Source organism: Chiloscyllium plagiosum, unplaced genomic scaffold (genome assembly GCF_037043375.1).
Source record: "Chiloscyllium plagiosum isolate Xiang-an unplaced genomic scaffold, Cpla_swu_hap1 HiC_scaffold_1, whole genome shotgun sequence".
Taxonomy (NCBI): Eukaryota; Metazoa; Chordata; class Chondrichthyes; order Orectolobiformes; family Hemiscylliidae; genus Chiloscyllium; species Chiloscyllium plagiosum.
In genome coordinates, this window is record NW_028270139.1 from 96,194,078 (window position 1) to 96,215,244 (window position 21,167).

At 41.1% G+C, this 21,167-nt stretch overlaps 1 protein-coding gene across 3 annotated transcripts in view; it reads left to right on the forward strand.

Annotated features, from left to right (window-relative positions):
• The window catches only part of arl15b (ARF like GTPase 15b), a 301,390-nt gene that overhangs the window by 134,978 nt on the left and 145,245 nt on the right, over window positions 1–21,167 (forward strand). For all 3 annotated transcript variants that reach the window (XM_043688467.2, XM_043688457.2, XM_087989200.1), the window contains exon 4: window positions 15,673–15,881. In XM_043688467.2, the coding sequence (XP_043544402.1) occupies window positions 15,673–15,881 (209 nt within the window). The remainder of the gene's footprint in view (window positions 1–15,672; window positions 15,882–21,167) is intronic.

Genomic DNA, 21,167 nt, shown 5'->3' on the forward strand with positions numbered 1-21,167 from the left:
AAGTTTCCTTTGGGGCCTTGGAGAGAAGTGAGGGGGGAGGTGTGGGCGCAAGTGTTGCACCTCCTGTGGTTGCAAGGGAAGGTGCCGGGAGTGGAGGTTGGGTTACCTAGTATGGTGATGAAACGTCTGAAAATTAACCTTCCAACTCAGTGAGCAAACCTACATCCAGAACCTCAACCTGAGCTACAAATCTTAAAGCTTGCTAGTTTACAAAGTATCAAAGAATACAAAGTGATATCATTTAAACCCACAAAATATTTGAAGAATACAGTTCCAAGTTTACCCAATCTCTCCTCAAAGATTGTTCTGCCATTCCAGAACAATTCTGTGGGACTTTTGTTGCACTCTATATGGCAGCAATACATTTCCTGAGATAAAGAGTTCAAAGCTACACACAGTATGCTTGATGTAGTCTAACCAAGCTCTCATACTTCATTACCAATAACACTTGCCACCTAGAAGGCTGTGGGAACACATTGTGCAAGTTCTACTCTAAGCTGCATACTATCTTGACTCAAACTTATCACCATTTCTATACAGGCACTGGGTCAAAGTCCTGGAATATCTTCCTTACTATCTTTGCGAATGTATTGCACACGAGATGGATTGCACCTGTTCAATAAGACAGCTTATCGGCACCTTCTTGTAAATTGGGTTTGTGAAATAAATGCTTGGATTACTGACAGAGATTCTGCAACTGTGAATACATTTAAAAACAGTACTGAAGTCAAAGACGAGACAAGAGATTTTCAAATACTAAGAATCAGGAGCAATGAAGATCTTGTGGGATGGTAGAGTTGAGATAGAAGGATAGTCATGATGGTGTTGAAGGACATGGCATGTTCATTAAGGTCAATTTTTTTGTGTCCTTTTAGTTCTACCATTCTTGTAAATTTTATGATCCATTTTAAACCTGTTTGTGGAGTCGAACCATTTTAACATATATCTCTTTCATCAATCTGTTCAAAAGTTATTGCAAATTGATCCTATTTTGAAGCATCATATCTGCCAGTAAAACTTTGTGCACAAGTTGTGCCTCTACTGAATTCAGAAGATCACCAATTCTCTACAGAGGCTGTCAATATCTTTGTATGAACAGAGTAAATATGAAGAAGCTCCCTACAGGCTGCTGTTGCTGCTGAGACTGAATGGTCATATACTGAGTGGTTCTCTTGCTTGCTTATCAATGGGATGAGGTGGTGAGTAGGGAGAAGGTGGAATGATGCTATATTTCCAAGTATCGCCAGCAGAGGCCAATGCTGAAAGACAAAAAGGGTGATTGCCCTCCGTTGGAGGAAACCTACTCACAGAGGATGGTAGTCCGTTAAGTTTGTTTTGAATTTTAAGCTTGTGTTCATTCCCATTCTGTGTATTTTGATGTGTAAAAGTTAAGACTGTTTTGAATATAAGTAAAGAAGTCACTGAAAGTCGCTAATTATTTAAATCTATGCTTCAGCAATTCTAAGTTAGACTGTATGAAGGTTTGCAGTGAGAGATGGCAGACGTGTTGTACTGAAGTGTGAGATCTCATAACTGAAGAGTTTGTTTGTCATGTTGTAATTATCTTTTTCTGTTGCCTAGTGGCAAAAATGTAAATCAAACTGAGATGATGCCCCACTTTGTTAATCAACTATTTGACACATTTCCATATATTTCCTTTCTTAATTTACAACGATCACAACTCAATTAGTTAACAATGGATTGCCAGTCTGCCAGTTTTTAGTGAGGCATGAAAGCAACCTGCCCTTGCCCATCTGTCTGTGTATCACTCTGTTTTGATTGTGTTAGACAATAGTTCTGATATCTCGCCTACATTGATTACATATTTTGAAGTGTTAGATTGTAGGAAGAAAGCTTTGAGTTTGAATTGAATATTCTGAAATTGTGGAACCATGTTCATTTTTCACATAACTATCTACTTATATGGTTGGTTAGAATGAATTTAAAGTTGATAATGCTATTAGTTCACCACACAGCTGTGTAAATCGACAAAGATGCCGTCAATTTTCTTGTCAATGCATTAGATCATTGGCTAAGTTTCCAGTCTTGCCTTGATCTTGATGAGGAAGTTAAATATCTTAATATGATCTGTCAATTAGAATTGTTGAATCTCTACAGTGCGGAAAGAGGCCATTTGGCCCATTGAGTCTGCACTGACCTTCCGAAGAGCCTCCCACCCAGATCCAGACCCAGACCTCCACAAGATCTCAATTAATATCATAAGTTTGTGAAGAATATCTTTAATTTGAAATATGAAATAAATATTATAGATTGCAAAACAGTGGATTTAGACTGCATAAATAAATGCTTTTCTGCAAATCCTTCTATATTAAAATATAATAGAATAAGCGTTAAAACAGTCAAAATGAATAGCTTCAAATAAGTAATAGAAAATGATCAATCCAGACAACAGAGCAAATTCCCTATTGAGTTGAAAGTTGAGTATATTGGGAAAGGATTATTTGTTTCTCTCGATTTCAACAACAATATGGTCTGCACCCAGCGAAGATCAAATGCAGCAAAGATTAATCACAAATCATTACCCAGGCAACAAAGCTGTTGGCCCTCTTTGGCCCATTATGACTCTGTTTGAAAATCATTATTTTATGTCTGTATGCCACACCCATAGCTGTATTTGATTTTAATTGTTGAAGCTCCCTAAAAAAAAATGCTTGTTGCTAGTGCTATATATTCACTGGCCAATGCAGCCAACTGTTGTTTTTAGACTAATTTTTCAAATTTTGTACTGAAAAAGTAGCTAACTTTTATCTAATAATTTGTGAATTTCTCTGGCCAAAGCAATGCTTCAAATAATTAAGGACTTGATAGCTACCCACCAGAATCATTCTGTGGATGTATTCCCTCTGCCCTTCTTTCACACAGAATATTCCTTTATTTCATGTTGTCACTTTCCCCACAAATATGCAGTGTTCTGGACTAAAACATTCCATTGCCAATGGCACTTTATACATGAGGTAGTGTTAGAATGGCTGATTTAACAACAAGACAGCTTTTGACCAAGTATAGTGTTAAGGAGACTAAAGCAGTGTGTGTCAGGGAATGACCCATCTCCAACAAGGGATAATCATAAACCATCTCTCTTTGGTCTTCAATGTCATTACTGACCCTGAATCTCCCGCAGATAGTGGGGGAGGCTCCACGGATTCCAACAGCCTTTTCAGCTGTTCTGAGGGGCTAGGTTTATGTTTTGCTCCTTCCCCACTTGTGAGTTTGCAGCTTTCGTGTCATCTGTGTGCTTGTTCACATCTGCCTCACCTACCCCAACTGTGCACATCACGTGAACTGCCCTCACTTTGACAATGCCTTGTAGCCATGCAGGGACATTTCTGTGGTTTTGGGGCTAAGCTTCATCCCCTGAAGTAAACTATATCTCTCGCTTCGGAGTGATTGCCCGAAGCAAAGGTTTCTGCTAGATATTGACTGAACTCCACCAGGTTAATCCACGGGTGTCCAAAATCTTCTGGCATTGCCCTCCCTCCCCACCCCAAACCATCACCACCATCACAATGTTCCAGGAAAGTCAACAGTAATCAGATGTAGAGTCTTCTCCCCATTTGCAACTCTGCTGGAGCTATCCTTGCTGTTGCATGAGGGGTGGTCTGGAAAAAATCAAATAGAAACTGGGACAGTTTGGTATCAAGTGATGCAATAGGCTGTTTCTTTAAGCCTGCCTTCAAAGTTTGGACTGCTCTTTCTGCCACACTGTTGGGTGATATGGAGCTGTGCTTGTGTGTTGAATGCCATTTGACTTTAGGAAATACTCAAATTCCTTGCTGGTAAATGATGGCCTGTTGTCTCTGACCAACACTTCTGGGAGCCCATCTATTGCAAAAGATGTTCAGTTTTTCTCTCATCGTCCTCCTGTTTGACGAATGAACTCTATGCATACCCTTTCACTTTGAATGGGTGTCCATAATGACTGAGAATGTTGAGCCCGTGAAAGGGCCGGCATAACCAATATGTAATTGAGTCTAGAGTTTACCTGGCCATTTGCATTAGTGTGAGGGAGCTTCTGGCAATAAATTTTGCCTTGTTGGCACTCTGGGCATTGACGCACCAACACAGCTACACTGGCATCAAGTCTTGGCCACCAGACATAACTTCTCGCCAATATTTTCATTTTAGACAGCCCTGGATGACCCTGGTGGAGTTCAGTCAGTATCTAGCAGCAATCTTTGCTTGGGATAATAATTCCTGCTCTCCAGAATAAATTGCGTCCACTTTGGTAAGATCTTGCTGTGTCCAGAAAGGTTTCAATCCTTTGTCTCCCCCATTACCACCAACTGTTTTACTTTTGCCAGGACTGGATATTTTCAGTCCACAGTCTGATATTGTCAACAGTGACCGGGTGGGTGTCCAGAAAGTTTAAAACCACAACGGACACTTCCTATGGAGGTAGCATTGGTGTTGTATCTGCCAGTGGGAGGCAGGTCAAGGCATTCCCATTTCCTATTAAATCTTCTGGATGGTGTTATAACTTATAATTTTATGCACTTAGCATAAGAGCCCACTGCTAAACTCAAACCGGATCTATGGGTAGCATGGCTTTGTCATCTTTGAGTACACCTAATAGGGGTTTGTGGACTGTTGGTATTACAAATTTATGCCCATGAAGGTATTGGTGGAACTTTCTCACACCAAAGATGACTGCCAAACCTTCCTTCTCTATCTGGAAGTATTTGTCTCTGCATTAGTCTGAGTCTGGGACGCATACGTTATTCGACAATCTGTGAGCCAACACTATCCTGATACTAAATAGGGAGATCTGTCAGGCCAGATTTTACTTGGGAACATAGTGTGCCAATATCTTAAATGCTGCTTCTTCACTTCCCTCAAGGCTACTATTGGCTATGAGACCATTTCCAAGGCTGCCCCTTTTTCAATTAACACGAGTGCCAGGATGGTGGGCACAGTATGTATGAATTTTCTGTAATAATTCACCAACCCAAGGAAAGACCCAAGCTCCGGTACTGACATGGCAGCTGCAGCACCTTTGATTATCCTCATTTTATTTTCCAATGGATGTAATACAGTGTTGTTGACTCTGACTGTAGCCCCAGTAGGTCATTTGGGGTGCCTGGAATATACATCTTTCCCCTCTAAGGCGTTTGCCCGCCTGCAGAAACATCTAAGGACTATGTTCAAGTTCTCCAAGTGCTCTTTAGAATAAGAATTAGGTTTATTGTCATGTGTCTGCAAGAACAGGAGTACTGTGAAAAGTTTACAGTGTCATCCCTCATGACGCCATCTTTGATACAAATCTTAGATACAAAGTAGAGAAATCAAGATATGACATTACCTCACAGTGATTCATAGTCTAAGTTAGAAACTAAGACCTAAAATTAAAAGGCTAAACATTACAGTCAGATAAACTGATTATAGATAAACATTGCATTGCAAGAGATCAGCGCAGGGCCTCCCACACTTGGTCAGACTGGGCTCACAAGCTGCTGACCACATGCGTTGGTCCCCAGTCCAATAACTGTTCTCGCTCCGCTCTGGGCTTCCAACGCACTATGCTCCAGCTCTCAATGCTCCTCTCCAGGCCTCAGCTGCTCACTCTGCTCAGGGCTTCTAGGCCCCTAGCTCACTCTACTCCATTCCACTCTGCTCTGGACCTCCAGACTTTATAGTCTTAAATAAAAAATATAGGAAGAAAAAGGAAACAAAGAAGAAGCAGACAGATGGGTGAGCCCTGGACTGAGGTGCCCAGATGTTGCCTACTCCATCTCCGCTATTTTGAGTGGCCTCCGCTATTTTGAGCACATCATCTTGATAAATGACAACCTGGGGTGGATCTTGTAAAATGTACTCCCATTGTTCTCTGAAAAATGGCACAGGCTGATGATACCACAAATTGCAGTCTTTTCTTTTAGTACAAAACCTTATGGGTATTAATTGTAGCATATCTCATCCAACTGCCATTGAAAGTACACATTGCTTATGTCCAGCTTCATGAAGGACAACCCCCCTACCAGTTTTGCATGTAAGCCTTCTATGTGTTGGGTCTGGGTATTTATCCAGCTGCGAGAAGTGGTTTATCATTTGGATGCGAGCATAAGAGGTACAGTTAGTAAGTTTGCAGGTGACACCAAAATTGGAGATGTAGTGGACAGTGAAGAGGGTTACCTCAGATTATTAACAGGATCTGGACCAGATGGGCCAATGGGCTGAGAAGTGGCAGATGGAGTTTAATTCAGATAAATGCAAGGTGCTGCATTTTGGGAAAGCAAACCTTAGCAGGACTTATACACTTAATGGTAAGGTCCTAGGGAGTGTTGCTGAACAAAGAGACCTTGGAGTGCAAGTTCATAGCTCCTTGAAAATGGAGTCGCAGGTAGATAGGATAGTGAAGAAGGCATTTGGTATGCTTTCCTTTATTGGTCAGAGTATTGAGTACAAGAGTTGGGAGGTCATGTTGCGGCTGTACAGGACATTGGTTAGGCTACTGTTGGAATATTAGGTGCAATTCTGGTCTCCTTCCTATCGGAAAGATGTTGTGAAATGTGAAAGGGTTCAGAAAAGATTTACAAGGATGTTGCCGGGGTTGGAGGATCTGAGCTACAGGGAGAGGCTGAACAAGCTGGGGCTGTTTTCCATGGAAGGTCAGAGGCTGAGGGGTGACCTTATAGAGGTTTACAAAATTATGATGGGCATGGATAGGATAAATAGACAAAGTCTTTTCCCTGGGATCGGGGAGTCCAGAACTAGAGGGCATAGGTTTAGGGTGAGACGGGAAAGATATAAAAGAGACCCAAGGGGCAACATTTTCACAGAGGTTGGGACGTGTATGGAATGAGCTGCCAGAGGATGTGGTGGAGGCTGGTACAATTGCAACATTTAAGAGGCAGAGGCATTTGGATGGGTATATGAATAGGAAGGGTTTGGAGGGATATAGGCCGGGTGCTGGTAGGTGGGACTTGATTGGATTGGGATATCTGGTTGGCATGGACGGGTTGGACCGAAGGGTCTGTTTCCATGCTGTACATCTCTATGACTCTAAGATCCCTATAAAAGGCAAACTGACCTTCACAGTCAGGCTTCACAATTGATAAGACCAGTTCTGCCCATTCCACAAACTACTGATTTGGTGATTTTTTCGCTTTCTGATGTCCTGATTTCTGCCTGTACTTTTGCCCGTAAGACAAGTGGGACTGAACGGGCCTTGCAGAATGATGAAGTTGCTTCCTGGTCGACATGTGAGGTGGCTTGGCTCCTTTGATAATCACTAGACCTTCTTGAAAGACTTCCCAGAAATTTAATTAGGATTTCACTCAGGCAGCCATTTTCTAATTCAGAAATGTTGAGCCAATCAAGGTGAATCATTTTCAACCAATTTTGCCCCATCAGGCTTGGACCTTTCACTACAATCAGTGGTAACTGAACCAGCTGCTGCTTATAGGAGACCAGAACTGAAGTTGTACACCTAATCTGTTAAGTTCCCTGGTGTGTCTATATACTCCGTCTCGCCAAGGTCTTAGACTAACGTAAGGTTTGGAGTCCAGATTTTGTTGAAAGACTGGTTTTGTAATCGCTGATATAGCCACACCACTATTGACCTCCATTAGAATTGGGTGACCATTTAACTAGATGTTTATTTTGATTGGTTCTGATTTGGGTGTTGCTAATCAATTTAACTGTTCCAAGCCAGATGTAGATGAGCTTCCAGTCTGTGCATTCACCTGGATACCGGCCTGTAAGTTCTCTTACTCAGTTCAGGCCTTTAAGGGCTGACTTGCTATCTCAAGTCTGCATACCAGTAGCAAGTACAATAGCTTGCTGGGCCAGATCCTGAATACAATGTTAACCATTTGGTCGAGGCTTGGTTTTGTTTTTTGGTTTGCTATGGGCTGACCTAGAGTCCCTCTGTTCATGATATGTCCGGAGTGAGGCTATGCAGTTGCCTCACTCAGGATACTCAGGGTGTCCTCTTAGCTCAGACGAGAGTGTCCACTTCCATTGGAAGCCCTGAAACTCATATGCTCCATTTGCTACTTCTTTTAATGACAAAACCAGTGGTAGTGCATGCTGGAAGTCCAGTTGGGCTTCAGCTAATATGTAATTTTACATGGTTACATGATTAATCCCAAGTACCAAAGTGTCTCAGCATCTCATTTAATGTTTAAACCAAAGTCGCATGTCTTTGCCAGTCATCTTAACTGCATCAAAAGTCAGGATGCAGATTCTTGAATTGCCAAGTAAAACCGATAGTGTCTCAGACTTAGATGACTTTGGGGTCATAATATTCCTTAACTAAGTCTGTCAGCTCTTGAAAAGTTTTAGTATGTGGTGCCTCAGAAAATGTTAGGCTCCTACTAACTGAAAAGGCTGCGGGTCCACAAGCTGTCTGGAGAGTTATTCATTGCTTGTCATTTGCCCAAAATAAGACATTCTTTCCACATACTGGGCCCAACCTTAGATGGCAGGATTAAAAAAGTCTAGCTTCCCAAATAACAGCATGGTGCCAGAAATGCTTACCCAACTCTGACAAATGTTGTGAGTAAATTGCTTCAGGAGCAGTTTTTTTCTTGTTGCCACTGAAATAGCCACAGAGACCAGTGTACCATCACCTTTATTAACACGTGCATAGTTCTTGACATTGGTCTGGCTTCCTCAGAGTCAGCTCTGGCTCACTGTTGTTTATATCTGTAAGCTGCTTGAGAATACTGGTAGTTATTCGGCAACGCGGTTTGGCTATAACATCGCTGAAGAATTAGAGAATGCTATTTTCAAGAAAGCTTTCCTCTGTTCTCAATGGTGCAATTCCAGCGGTGATTGTTTCGCATGCTTCATTCTGCGCGTGCGCTGATGTCAGCGCCAAAGTCTCTGTACCATTCTGTGCATGTGCCAATGTCAGCAGCAGTCAGAGCATGTGTGAGTTACAGTACTATATATTCAGCAGCTTCAGCTCATCAATTAAACTAGCACATTTTAATTGCTGCCTCTCTGAGACAAGAATATTCCTATATAATTCCTTAGGACTGCATTACTCTTCTACATAATATTTACCTTTCTAATTTGTTCTTGTACTTGTATATCTCACAATCTAAGCCAACCCCAAGGAAACAGTCAGAAGGCAACCACAACTACATCTGAAGGTGGTGAAGATGACGACCCTCTATTCGTACATTAACAATATTTTTTCAGCGTAATGTATTAAACTTCCTTTTGTTTCATTAATAAATATGACTTAAATCTTCAGGCTGTGCTATACTTTGTGTTGGGCTTTTGGGTGATTTTTGAGTGATTGTGAATGATATTTTTTGCTGATCTGCTCCTAAACCCCACTTTTCCCATAGGCCCATTATTTCTACTAAGCGATTTTCTATTTGGCAATGGAACACAACTACAGTGTTATAGGAGAACCTCTTGTAGTTCCCTTCTCTGGTACAATTGTGGTGAACATAACCAACCTTTCTGTATCACAACACCTTGACTAAGCTTTGCATTTTTAACTGTGGCCTAACAGAAATTTAGTTCATTATTACATCGCCTGTACTTCTGTTAGAAAACAATGACTCATATTCTGACTGCCATTTGAACAGATTAAATCTGTAAAAATACCTATCTTTAAAATTGGCCATTGGCTGCAGGCGATTTGTCTGTCCATGATTCCAAAATCATGAGCACAAAGCAGGCCAAGACCTATCACTTTATGACACTTGCCGCCAGTGTCATAAAGTGATAGGGTCGGGTGTACATTGTCAAACCAGGAATGGGTTGGGGTTTCCGGGGTTATTGTCCATTAGAAAATTCAATTTCCTGGGCAATTCCCACTCAATCTGCTGAATGAAGAATTCCACATGAGCCTGATGCATAACCCCAGTGTTTATACTTGACCAACTTTCTGGTTATTGGAATATTTGGGCCATGTTGTTTTGACTTTTTTTTAAATGATTTAGCAACACTCCGTTTCAGAAGAAGGAATGTTACTTTGTTTTCATGCAGTATCAAGTCAGGCCTAAACTTTGGATGTAGAAGAGGCTTTATGTTGTTGTATTTCCCAGATGATCACTGCTGGCACCTTAATATTGCCAGCTCTATCAGTGTGTCATATTGGAACTTCTCAATTGAATTTGAGGTTTTATTCCTGAAAATCTGAACTTTAAGTGAAATAACTTTTAATTCCGTGAAGGAATCTATGTTCAAACAGATTGGGTTCCATAGGGCTTGAATTAGCAGAAAACATGCATGTAAGCATGTCAACTTGCATTCTAAGAGAAATTCTGTATTGAATAGACTAAATTCCTTCTTTATCTCACGCGCGCTCTCTCTCGCGCTCTCATTCAGGCTCTCTCTCTTGCGCTCTGTCTCCCATTCTGTGAGAGTTGTGGATGGCTTGTTCCTCTCAAGTGTTTGGACAGGTAACTGTTAAGCTTGTTTATGGCTGGCCTCCGACAAGATATTTGAGTTGTGTGGATGCTATGGCAGCTGAAGCAAGCAGTTTGTGGCTTGGTGATTGGGTGCTTGCTAATGTAGACCTCAGGCAGCTTTGTGGCATGGAGTGTGGTCACAAGTCAGAAAGATAGCAATCATGCCAGGTACACTTAAAAAAAAACATTAAAATTGAACTCGTGACACTCAAGTAAACATTGCTAGTTAATGTCTGATTTTTAAAAATCAACTTTTCAGTTTTCAGCTATATATCCTGAAAGAGAGCAATGATATTATTGAATTGTAAATAAATTGTATCTGATCAGCTCTTGAAATTATGCCTTGTATATCTTCAGCTCTGTTAAAACTAGATTGGAAGTTGTCAGAGAGGATAATAGCACTTCTCTGCTTCAAAAAAAGGGGACATTGCATCCCCCACTATCAACATCATGGGGGTTATCATTGACCAGAAACTAAACTGGACTCGCCACTTAAATACCGTGGCTACAAGAGCAAGTCAGAGGCTAGGAATACTGCAGCGAGTAACTCACCTCCTGACTCGCTAAAGTGTGTCCACTATCTACAAGGCACAAGTCAGGAGTGTAATGCACTTGCAGCTCCAACAACACTGAAGAAGCTTGACACCATCCAGGACAAAGTAGCCTGCTTGATCGGTGCTGCATCCACAAGCATCTACTCTCTCGTCGACCACTGCTCAGTAGCAGAAATGTGTACTATCTATGAGATGCACTGGAGAAATTCACTGAAGGTCATCAGACAGCACCTTCCAAAACGACGACCACTTGCATCCCGAAGGACAAGGGCAGCAGATATATGGGAACACCACCACCTTCATGTTCTACTCCAAGACACTCATCATCCTGACTTGGAAATATATCACCATTCCTTCACAGTCGCTGGGTCAAAATCATGAAATTGCCTCCCTAGTGGCATTGTGGGTCAACACACAGCAGGTGTACTGCAGCGGTTCAAGAAGGCAGCTCACCACCCCCTTCTGAAGGGCAACCAGGGATGGACAATAAATGCTGGCCCAGCCAGTGATGCCTATATCCCACAAAGGAATAAATAAAATAAGTTTAAGTTAACTGAATTGCAGCAGTAAATGCATCTATTTGAAAGTAAACAGAAGGGACATAAGTTTGAGAAGCAAAATGACACAGATGCTGAAAATCTGAAATAATAGTTTTTATGAAGAGTCATTGACGTAAAAGGGTAACTGTGCACTGATATAGCTTGGCTTGTGGATTTTGAGCATTTTCTGTCTGGAAGTTTTCTTTTCATGTGGTGTAGACAAATTAACAATCAAAATGCTACTATGAAGATCCTTTTATGGTTCTTTCTGACTATTTGAGTCACATGGCATTCCTCATCTATTATCAGTCCTGGGCACTTGTATTCAGGTTAAGCTGCTGTGTCTCTAACATTTCACCTTAAAACTTAAAAGAATACTTTTCCAGGGAATAAGAAAAAGTTTTACGATGGGTGTTTCTGAACCATTTGAGATCTTCGTGACAATGTAAACTGATTTGAGAATTTCCAAACTAAGAAAAAAAGGTTTTCTCTGATTCTCCTAGTTGATTCAAGCATACTTATTGTTGGATATGATCCAATTTGCTGTACCAACTTTTGTCTCAGTGCATAAGCTTTACGCTCAAAAATATAAACATTTGGATTTTGCCTATTCTGGAAAAGTTCTTCTCCTATAGATAGTTTTCTCTAAGTTAATAGATTTGATCATTTTATTGACAGAAATATAGCTAATATTATTAATAAAATTGTATGTTCTCTTTTTCTGTAGCAAAGGGAGGAAGGGCATAGATGTTCCCAATGTGCTTTTAAGAAGGGTTTTGACCCAGCAACAGCAAAGAAATGGTGATGTAGTTCCAAGTTCTAGGAGGGGAATTTTCAAGTATTGGTGTTCCCATGAACCTGTTGCTCTTGTCCTCCAATGTAGAAATGTTTGTGGAGTTCAAAGGTGCTATTGAGGGATGTTAGTGAGTAGGTCCAACGCATTTTGTCCTTAACATTGTTGGATTACCTCCTGGGTTAACTCATTGCACTGTAATAATGAAGTAATTGAATGTGGTGGATGAGCTGGTGATCAGGTTGACTGCTTTGTCCTGGATGGTATTAAGCTGCTTGAATGTTGAACTGCACCCGTCTAGACAAGTCAGGAGTATGATGGGATACTTTCCACATGAGCCCTATTCATGATGTAAAGGCTTTGGGGTGATGGGAGACAAGTTACTCATAGTATAATTTCCAACATTTTGACCTTCTCTTGTGGCCACATTATGTGTATGTACGCTGCAGTTCAGTTTCTGGCCAATGGTACCAACCACGTTGACCATTGAACATCAGAAATGCTCTTTTAAATAAAAATCGAAATAATTGCAGATGCTTGGAAATTAGAAACAAAAACAGAAATTGTTGGATAAACTCAGCAGGTTTGACGGCATCTGTGGAAAGAAAGCAGACTTAACGTTTCAGGTCCAGTGACCGTTCCTTCAAACTGCTTTTGGTTTAGGTTTTCTTCTATTGGTGGTGGTCATTATCTGCCATTTGTGTGGCATGAAAGGCTGAAGATTATTCAGATCTCATTGCATGCAGACATGGGTGCATCAGTATGTGAGGAGTTGTGAATGATGTTGCCACAATTTGTATGATCAGTTAACATTCCTACTTCAAACTTTGTGGTTCAAGGAATGTCGTTTGCGGCACGGTCGCTCAGTGGTTAGCACTGCTGCATTACAGTACCAGGACTCTGGTTCGAATCCACACTTTGGCAACTGTGTGGAGTTTGTACATTCTCACCGTGTCTGCCCAGGTTTCGTCTGGGTGCACCAGTTTCCTCCCACCATCGAAAGACATGCAGTTTATGTAGATTGGCCATACCACGTTGGCCATAGTGTCCAGGGATTTGAAGGTTAGGTGGATTAGCCATGGGAAATGCAGGATTACAAGAATAGGGTAGGTCTGTGGAATGGTCTTCAGAAAGTCGGTGTGGATTTGATTGGTTTAATGGCTTGCTTCCACAATAAAGGGATTCTATGATTTGTGAAGCAGCTGAATTTTGTGGTTGTGTCTGTACCTCCAGGTAAGGAGGCCTGGGCTCAAGTCCCATCTGTTCCAGAAGTAGTAACATGTTTGAACAGTTTGATTTTTAAAAAAAAATTTACTTTGTGAACTCCTGCAGTGATGTCCTGCGACTGAGGTGATTGACCACCAAATTTCATATTCATCTTCCTTTTTTATGATTCATGCATGGGATGTGGGCGTCACTAGCTAGGACAGCATTTATTGTCGATCCCTATTTGCAAGGGTAGTTTCAGAATCAGTCATAGTGCTATGGGTCTGGAGTCACACATGCAGACCAGGCCAGGTAAGTTAGCTTCCCTAAAGGATGTTAGTGAATTTCAGACAACCAGCAACAGTTTCATCATTAGACTGTTAATTACAGTTTCTTTTAATTGGATTCAAATTCCACCAAATTATTCAACCCAGATCCTTAGAACATTATCTGGATTAACAGTCTTGTAATAATATCACTAGGCTGTCACTTTCCCCAAGAGAGTTGGAGAAATCTAGGTACAAGGAGTGTCCTGGTCTGTGAATCACAAAACATTTGTGTACAAGTACAGCAAGTGATTAGGAAGGCAAATACAATGTTGTAATTTACTGTAAGGGAATTTGTTTCAAAGAAGTTTTCCTGCAGTTATACAGAGCCTTGGAGAGACCACTTCTGGAGTACTTGTATCCTGGCACTAGAAACAGTTCAGATGATTTTCACAATTCATTTCTGGAAAGAAGAGCTATTTAAAGAAAGATTGAACTATATTTCTTCGAAAGCCGGAGTTTTGAAGAATGAGCAGTAATCTTTTTGAAACATGCAAGATTCTGAGAGAATTTTACATAATGGATTCTGAGAATGTTTCTCTTGCAGAAAAGACTAGAGCTAAAGACAGAGTTTAAGAATACGAAGTTTTGCTTTTAAGATGGGATTTTTTTCTTAGTCTATTAGTCTGCAGCATTCTCTTTTCTGAAAGAAGTGGAAGTCATTGAGTCTATTCAAGGCAGAGTTAGATTTTTTTGAGAATCAAGGGTTAACAGATGCAGAGACGTTTAATTGAGACCACAACGAGATCAGCCATGCTTTCCCTGAACGTGGAACCATTTCAAAAGGCCAAATGGCCTACTCCTCTTTGTGCAAGGTATGACTCCAGCCAGTGCGGGGCTGCCTTCATGTCAAGTGCAGTCGTACTCTCCTCACCTCTGGAATTCATTTTGTTTGCCTGTGTTTGGGCTAAGTCTGTAATAAGGTTAAGAGCTGGGTGGCCCTGTCAGAACCCGACATGAGCATCAGTGACCAGGTTATTGCCAAGCAGGTGCCACTTCATAGAACTGTTGAGGACTCCTTTCATCACTTTACTGATGATTGATAGTAGACTGGAGAAGTAATTAAGCTGCCTTGGATTTTTGTAGCCGGAAATTTCTGTGCAGTTTTCCACATTGAGGCAAGTGCCAGAGTTATATTGTACTGCAACTGTGTAGCTAGTGGTGTAGCTCGTTCCAGAGCAGAGATCTTCTCTACTGTTGCTGGAATGTTGTCAGTGCTCATAGCAGTATCCGCTACTCCAGCCATTTGTCAATATCACATGGAGTGAATTGAATTGGCTGAAGAGAGGCATATTTGATATTGGAAATCCCTGGGAATATGCTGACATGTAACATCCCATGGCCCTTCTGGCTGAATTGGGTGTAGGATGAATTTCAATAGGGGAATCATGTTTTATGTAATGTGATTTGTTGTTTTCTAGTTCTATTATTTAGGAAGCATTAGCATATTCTTAAATTTGAATTATCCAATTGAGTGAAATTTTTTTTGAACAAATTGGGATTTGATGGATAGATACTAATGAGCAGTTTGAACTAAAATAACATTAAAATTATTCTTGCTTTTTTAAAAATGCAACAATAAACATAAGAGAAATGAATGGGCATTTGGGATCACATGCTGTGAGAATTGAGATTTTTCTGAATTCCACCTCGTAATCCAAAACCAGATATTAAAATGCTTGACTTATCTAAAAAAGAACTGCACTCAATTATAAAATAATTTTACTTTCTCCAAAATTCCATTTTTTTGAAAATGCCATATTTATTTAATGAGATGATTGTTATTTTTCAAAATAACTTTCCTCTTAAAAAGGTTCATTTGCTTTGAATAGTTTTTAATTATCATCTAATTATCTTAAGGCGCAGACAATATACGCAAATACTGGAGTCGATACTACCAAGGATCTCAAGGGGTTGTATTTGTGCTAGACAGTGCATCATCTGAAGATGATCTGGAAACTGCACGGAATGAATTGCATTCAGCTCTTCAACATCCACAGCTGTGCACTTTGCCATTTTTAATATTAGCCAACCACCAAGACAAGCCAGCAGCACGTTCTTTGCAAGAGGTAGGTTTAATAAATGACCATGCCATAATTTTTCTAGGACTTAATGCAGTTGTAATTATTTTGGCTGGGAACATGATCATTTTTGCTATATTAAGTTTTGAAAATTAAATGATTAATAGTTTGATCTCCTTTAAAGTGCAAGTCATTCAGTGACTTAAATGCAGTTAAAATAATTCATAGTCAAATCTACATTAGTCAATGCTCCACCAAATGTAATCCCCAATATTCCTCAGGCTGTTTCTTCTTCTTTGTTGTCAGTCTGAGTATTTGTCGAAGAATTGGCTGAAAGTTAAAGTATGTTTTACTTCCATGCTTATCGTGAAAAGACTCAGTTAGAGTATACCCCAACGCATGTGACTCCTACTATTACATCAAACTACAATGGTTTAACCAATAAGTGGTGGAAATTTTACAGTATATTAATCACTTGTACTGTCACATATGTAGGCCAAAATTTTTATTTTCACAATTTAAATTTGTCATTTGTTTCTTGCTGTAAAATAATGAAAATATTCAAAGTGAGCAAACTTCTTTCAAGTTTACCTACTATTCGGGGCGGCACGGTGGCACAGTGGTTAGCATTGTTGCCTCACAGCGCCAGAGACCCGGGTTCAATTCCCGCCTCAGGCGACTGATTGTGTGGAGTTTGCACGTTCTCCCCGTGTCTGCGTGGGTTTCCTCCGGGTGCTCCGGTTTCCTCCCACAGTCCAAAGATGTGCAGGTCAGGTGAATTGGCCATGCTAAATTGCCCATAGTGTTAGATAAGGGGTAAATGTAGGGGTATGGGTGGGTTGCGCTTCGGCGGGGCGGTGTGGACTTGTTGGGCCGAAGGGCCTGTTTCCACACTGTAAGTAATCTAATGTAATCTATTCTGGCAAATTTAAGTTCTGTTGCAGTAATCAGTTACATGATGGTAGACATAACTGCTTTTAATAAACAGCGATTGAATTTTAACCATGGAGAATTTATTGCAGTTGTAAGTAATATTGATTTGCTTCAAGTGTAATTTTCACATGAATCTTGAAATTCATAAGAGTATGTTTGGAGCATTTCCTTTTTTCTCCATCCTTTGCCATTGACAATAGTCTTTGATCGCCCTCCTACCCTTACCCAGATATTCCAAACAATATGCTGACATGGCTCAAATCCACATTACACTGTTCCCCTTCAACATGACCAACATATCCTCTGGTCATGGTGACTGATTCCTGCAACTTGGTTCAAGAAGTTGGCAGAAGATAATACTGCCCTTCCCCATAATTTTCAGTTATTCTAAGAATACCTGAAAAAAAAGTATAATTTGTGTCTATTTGCTTTTAGATTTTAATGCTTTTGAATATTCACAGGGTATGACATGAAAGTAAGACATGGATTACAAATTATCATATTTGCATCTATTCATAACATCATATCTTCATTGAATGAACATGCAAAATGCATCTTTTCATTTACTGCCAAAGCAACTTAATTCAGGCAATGGCGAGTCTTGTGAACCACTGTAGAACAGCATGATATAAATTTTACTCTTGGTAGGCCACTTCAGTGGATAGTTGAGAGTCAGCAAGATCAATGTGGGCTTTGGAGTCACATATCGATTGATGCAGTTGACAAATTACAGAGAGCCTCGATTATCCGAATGACACAGGCGGGGAGAATTTCATTTGGTTAATCGTGTGCCAGATAACATATTTTAGCCAAGCATCGGGACATTGCGATCTTGCCGGATCATCCGATATGCAGATAATTGAATGCCGGATAATCGAGATTCCTTTGTATGTTTTCTCATTGGGCATCAGTAGATCAGTTGAGTTTTTGGGATAATTCTGTAGTTTGTATTCATGTATATTTTTTTTCATTTTTTGATGATGATGGAATTCACATTCTTGGCTATCGTGTTGGGATTGGAATTTACATTCTCTGAACAAATCTCTCAATACAACCATTGTGATACTGCACCCAATGTTCAAGCATTAAGGTCACAAGGCTGCATATCCATAAGATACGGGTTTAAGTTGTTTTTAAACTAAATGAGGTCTGTGAATTGAAATTTAATTAATCTTGTACAGGGAGCTGGGGAGCTGACTATTCTGGCCCAAGCTTGCCTCTCATTCAAGTTTTAAAAAATGCCCAAGTGAAACAGCACAAGAAAGTCACTGCTGATTTCTTTTATTCTGCAGAAATGAATAAACCATAACTTTATTCAGTGTATTTTTATGATGTGAACACTTGTGTTTTGCAAAATAGTATGTGAAATAATTTACCTTTTTTTGGGTTCACTAAAAGTTACTTATTTTGATCCAGAAATGCTAGCTGGAATGGTTACAGCAAAGAATGCCTTCAGCCCTCTAAAGAAAAACAGGTATAGCTGGAGAAACTCAGCAGGTTTGGCAGCATTTGTGAAGAGAAAGTGGAGTCAATGTTTCAGGTCCAGTGACCCTTTTCAGAATTGATTGCAGGAAAACATTGGTATATGTGCTGAAGATGGGATGGGAGGAGGGGTTAGGGGTAACCAATAAGTGGAGATGGGACTCAAGGTGAGAGAGAAAAACAGTTGGTTAGCTAAAAGGCATGGGTAAAGGTCAGCCTGGGAGAATGAACAGCTGCTAATGGGGACTGTTAGTAGCTAACAACAGGTTGTTTTTGCTCAGGCCTGAAAATTATTGAATTCTATGTTGAGTCCTGAAGGTTGTAGGGTTCTCAAGTGGTGTTCTTCCAGCTTGCACAGAGTTTTGCTGGAGCACTGCAGCAAGCCTGAGACAGAGATGTTGGCCAGAGAACACAGAGGTATATTGAAATGTCAGGCAATCAGATGCTCGGTCAATTTTGCAAACAGAACGCAAGTGTTTAGTCTGTTTTGTGCTTTGTCTTCCCAATAAACAGGAGACCACATTATGAGCAACAAATACAATAAACTTGATTGAGCCAAGTGCTTCACCTGAAAGGTGTGTCTAGCACCTTGGATAGTGAGGAGAGAGGAAGTAAAAGACAGGTCTGACACCTTCTGCGATTACATGGAAGGGTATCATCAGAGTGTGGGGAAATGTTGGGAGTGGAGGAAAAGTACACCAAGGTGTCTCAGAGGGGATGGTCCCTGTGCAAGGCTGACAAGGGAGCCATTTCAACACACCATCAGTTTTCCTGGGATAAAGTGAGGACTGCAGATGCTGGAGATCAGAGCTGAAAAATGTGTTGCTGGAAAAGCACAGCAGGTCAGGCAGCATCCTGGCCAACACCTCTGACTTGGGCTTGCTACAGTGCTCCAGCGAAGCTCAGTGGAAGCTGGAAGAACAGCACTTCATTTTCCGCTTCAGAGGCCTGCAACCTTCTGGATTGAGCATGGAGTTCAATAATTTTAGGGCCTGAGCACCTTCTCCCACTTCCTTACCCCAGTTCTCTCACACTAGGTCTTGTCACCACTTGGGCTGCTACCACAAACAACCCATTATCAACGACTAATGGTCTCCATTAGCAGCTATGCATTATCCCAGGCTGACATTTACCCACTCCTTTGGCTGGGAGAAAGTGAGGACTGCAGATGCTGGAGATCAGAGCTGAAAATGTGTTGCTGAAAAAGCGCAGCAGGTCAGGCAGCATCCAAGGAGCAGGAGAATCGACGTTTCGGGCATGAACCCACCTGAAGAAGGGCTCATGCCCAAAACGTCGATTCTTCTGCTCCTTGGATGCTGCCTGACCTGTTGTGCTTTTCCAGCAACACATTTTCAGCCCCACTCCTTTGGCTGTCCAACTGTGTGACTCTGGGCCCATCTCCACCCTCCCCCTTCCCATCTTCAGCATATGTACCAACTATAATCAGATCTAAGGAAGGGTCAGTGGACCTGAAATGTTAATGTTTTTTTCTCTCCATAGATGCTGCCAACCTGTTGAGTTTTTCCAGAGATTTCTGATTTTTTTCTGATTTCCAGCATCTGTAGTTCCTTGGTTGTTTTCTTATATATACTGTTCAAATCCTTCCCTCTTTGAAAATGTGGGTGTTAACCCTTTGTTTAGGTTCCTGCTATTTTAACACTATTTCTTGATTATGTGGTGGTTTTAGACACTTGAGTCGATATTCATTCCATTGCTCCTTTATTTCAGTCTTTAAAATAACCTTTTGTTAAGGGTTATCAGTAATGAAGATCTTAATTTAGCTGTGTTTGTGTTTTGTCTGATCCAGGGATCTAATGGTAATCATGTGGTAAGGATCTTTGGCACTTTTATCAGTTGTATGATTCCAATGTTCCTCCTGTAATTATCATTTTACTTTCCCACCTCTGTGTCTTTCCAAGCCGCATTCTCCTCTTTCTTTCTCTCACTCACTCACTCTCTCTCACACTCACACTCACTCTCTCACTCACTCTCACACTCACTCTCTCACTCACACTCTCACACACTCTCACACACTCTCACACACTCTCACACACTCTCACACACTCTCACACACTCTCACACACTCTCACACACTCTCTCACTCTCTCTCACACACACTCACACACACTCACACACACTCACACACTCTCACACACTCTCTCACTCTCTCTCACACACTCTCTCACTCTCTCTCACTCACTCACTCTCTCTCACTCTCTCTCACTCACTCACTCACTCACTCTCTCACTCACTCACTCACTCACTCACTCACTCTCTCTCTCTCTCTCTCTCTCTCTCTCTCTCTCTCACTCTCACTCTCACTCTCACTCTCTCTCTCTCTCTCTCTCTCTCTCTCTCACTCTCACTCTCTCTCTCACTCTCACTCTCACTCTCACTCTCACTCTCACTCTCACTCTCTCTCACTCTCACTCTCACTCTCACTCTCACTCTCACTCTCACTCTCACTCTCACTCTCACTCTCTCTCTCTCTCTCTCTCACTCTCTCACTCTCTCACTCTCTCACTCTCTCACTCTCTCACTCTCTCACTCTCTCACTCTCTCACTCTCTCACTCTCTCACTCTCTCACTCTCTCACTCTCTCACTCTCTCACTCTCTCACTCTCTCACTCTCTCACTCTCTCACTCTCTCACTCTCTCACTCTCTCACTCTCTCACTCTCTCACTCTCTCACTCTCTCACTCTCTCACTCTCTCACTCTCTCACTCTCTCACTCACACACACACACCTATCTTTAGGCTGGAGGGGAAAACTGAGATGGGAGGAGAGGGCCAACAAGTATACTCAAAACAAAGATGATAATGTGTAGGCATTGCTTAACCAGGGGAATTAGGAACCAGTGTAAGTACAGGGTGATGAATGAAAAAAGCGGGAGCAGTTTCAGTCGTCAATTTTTATAGT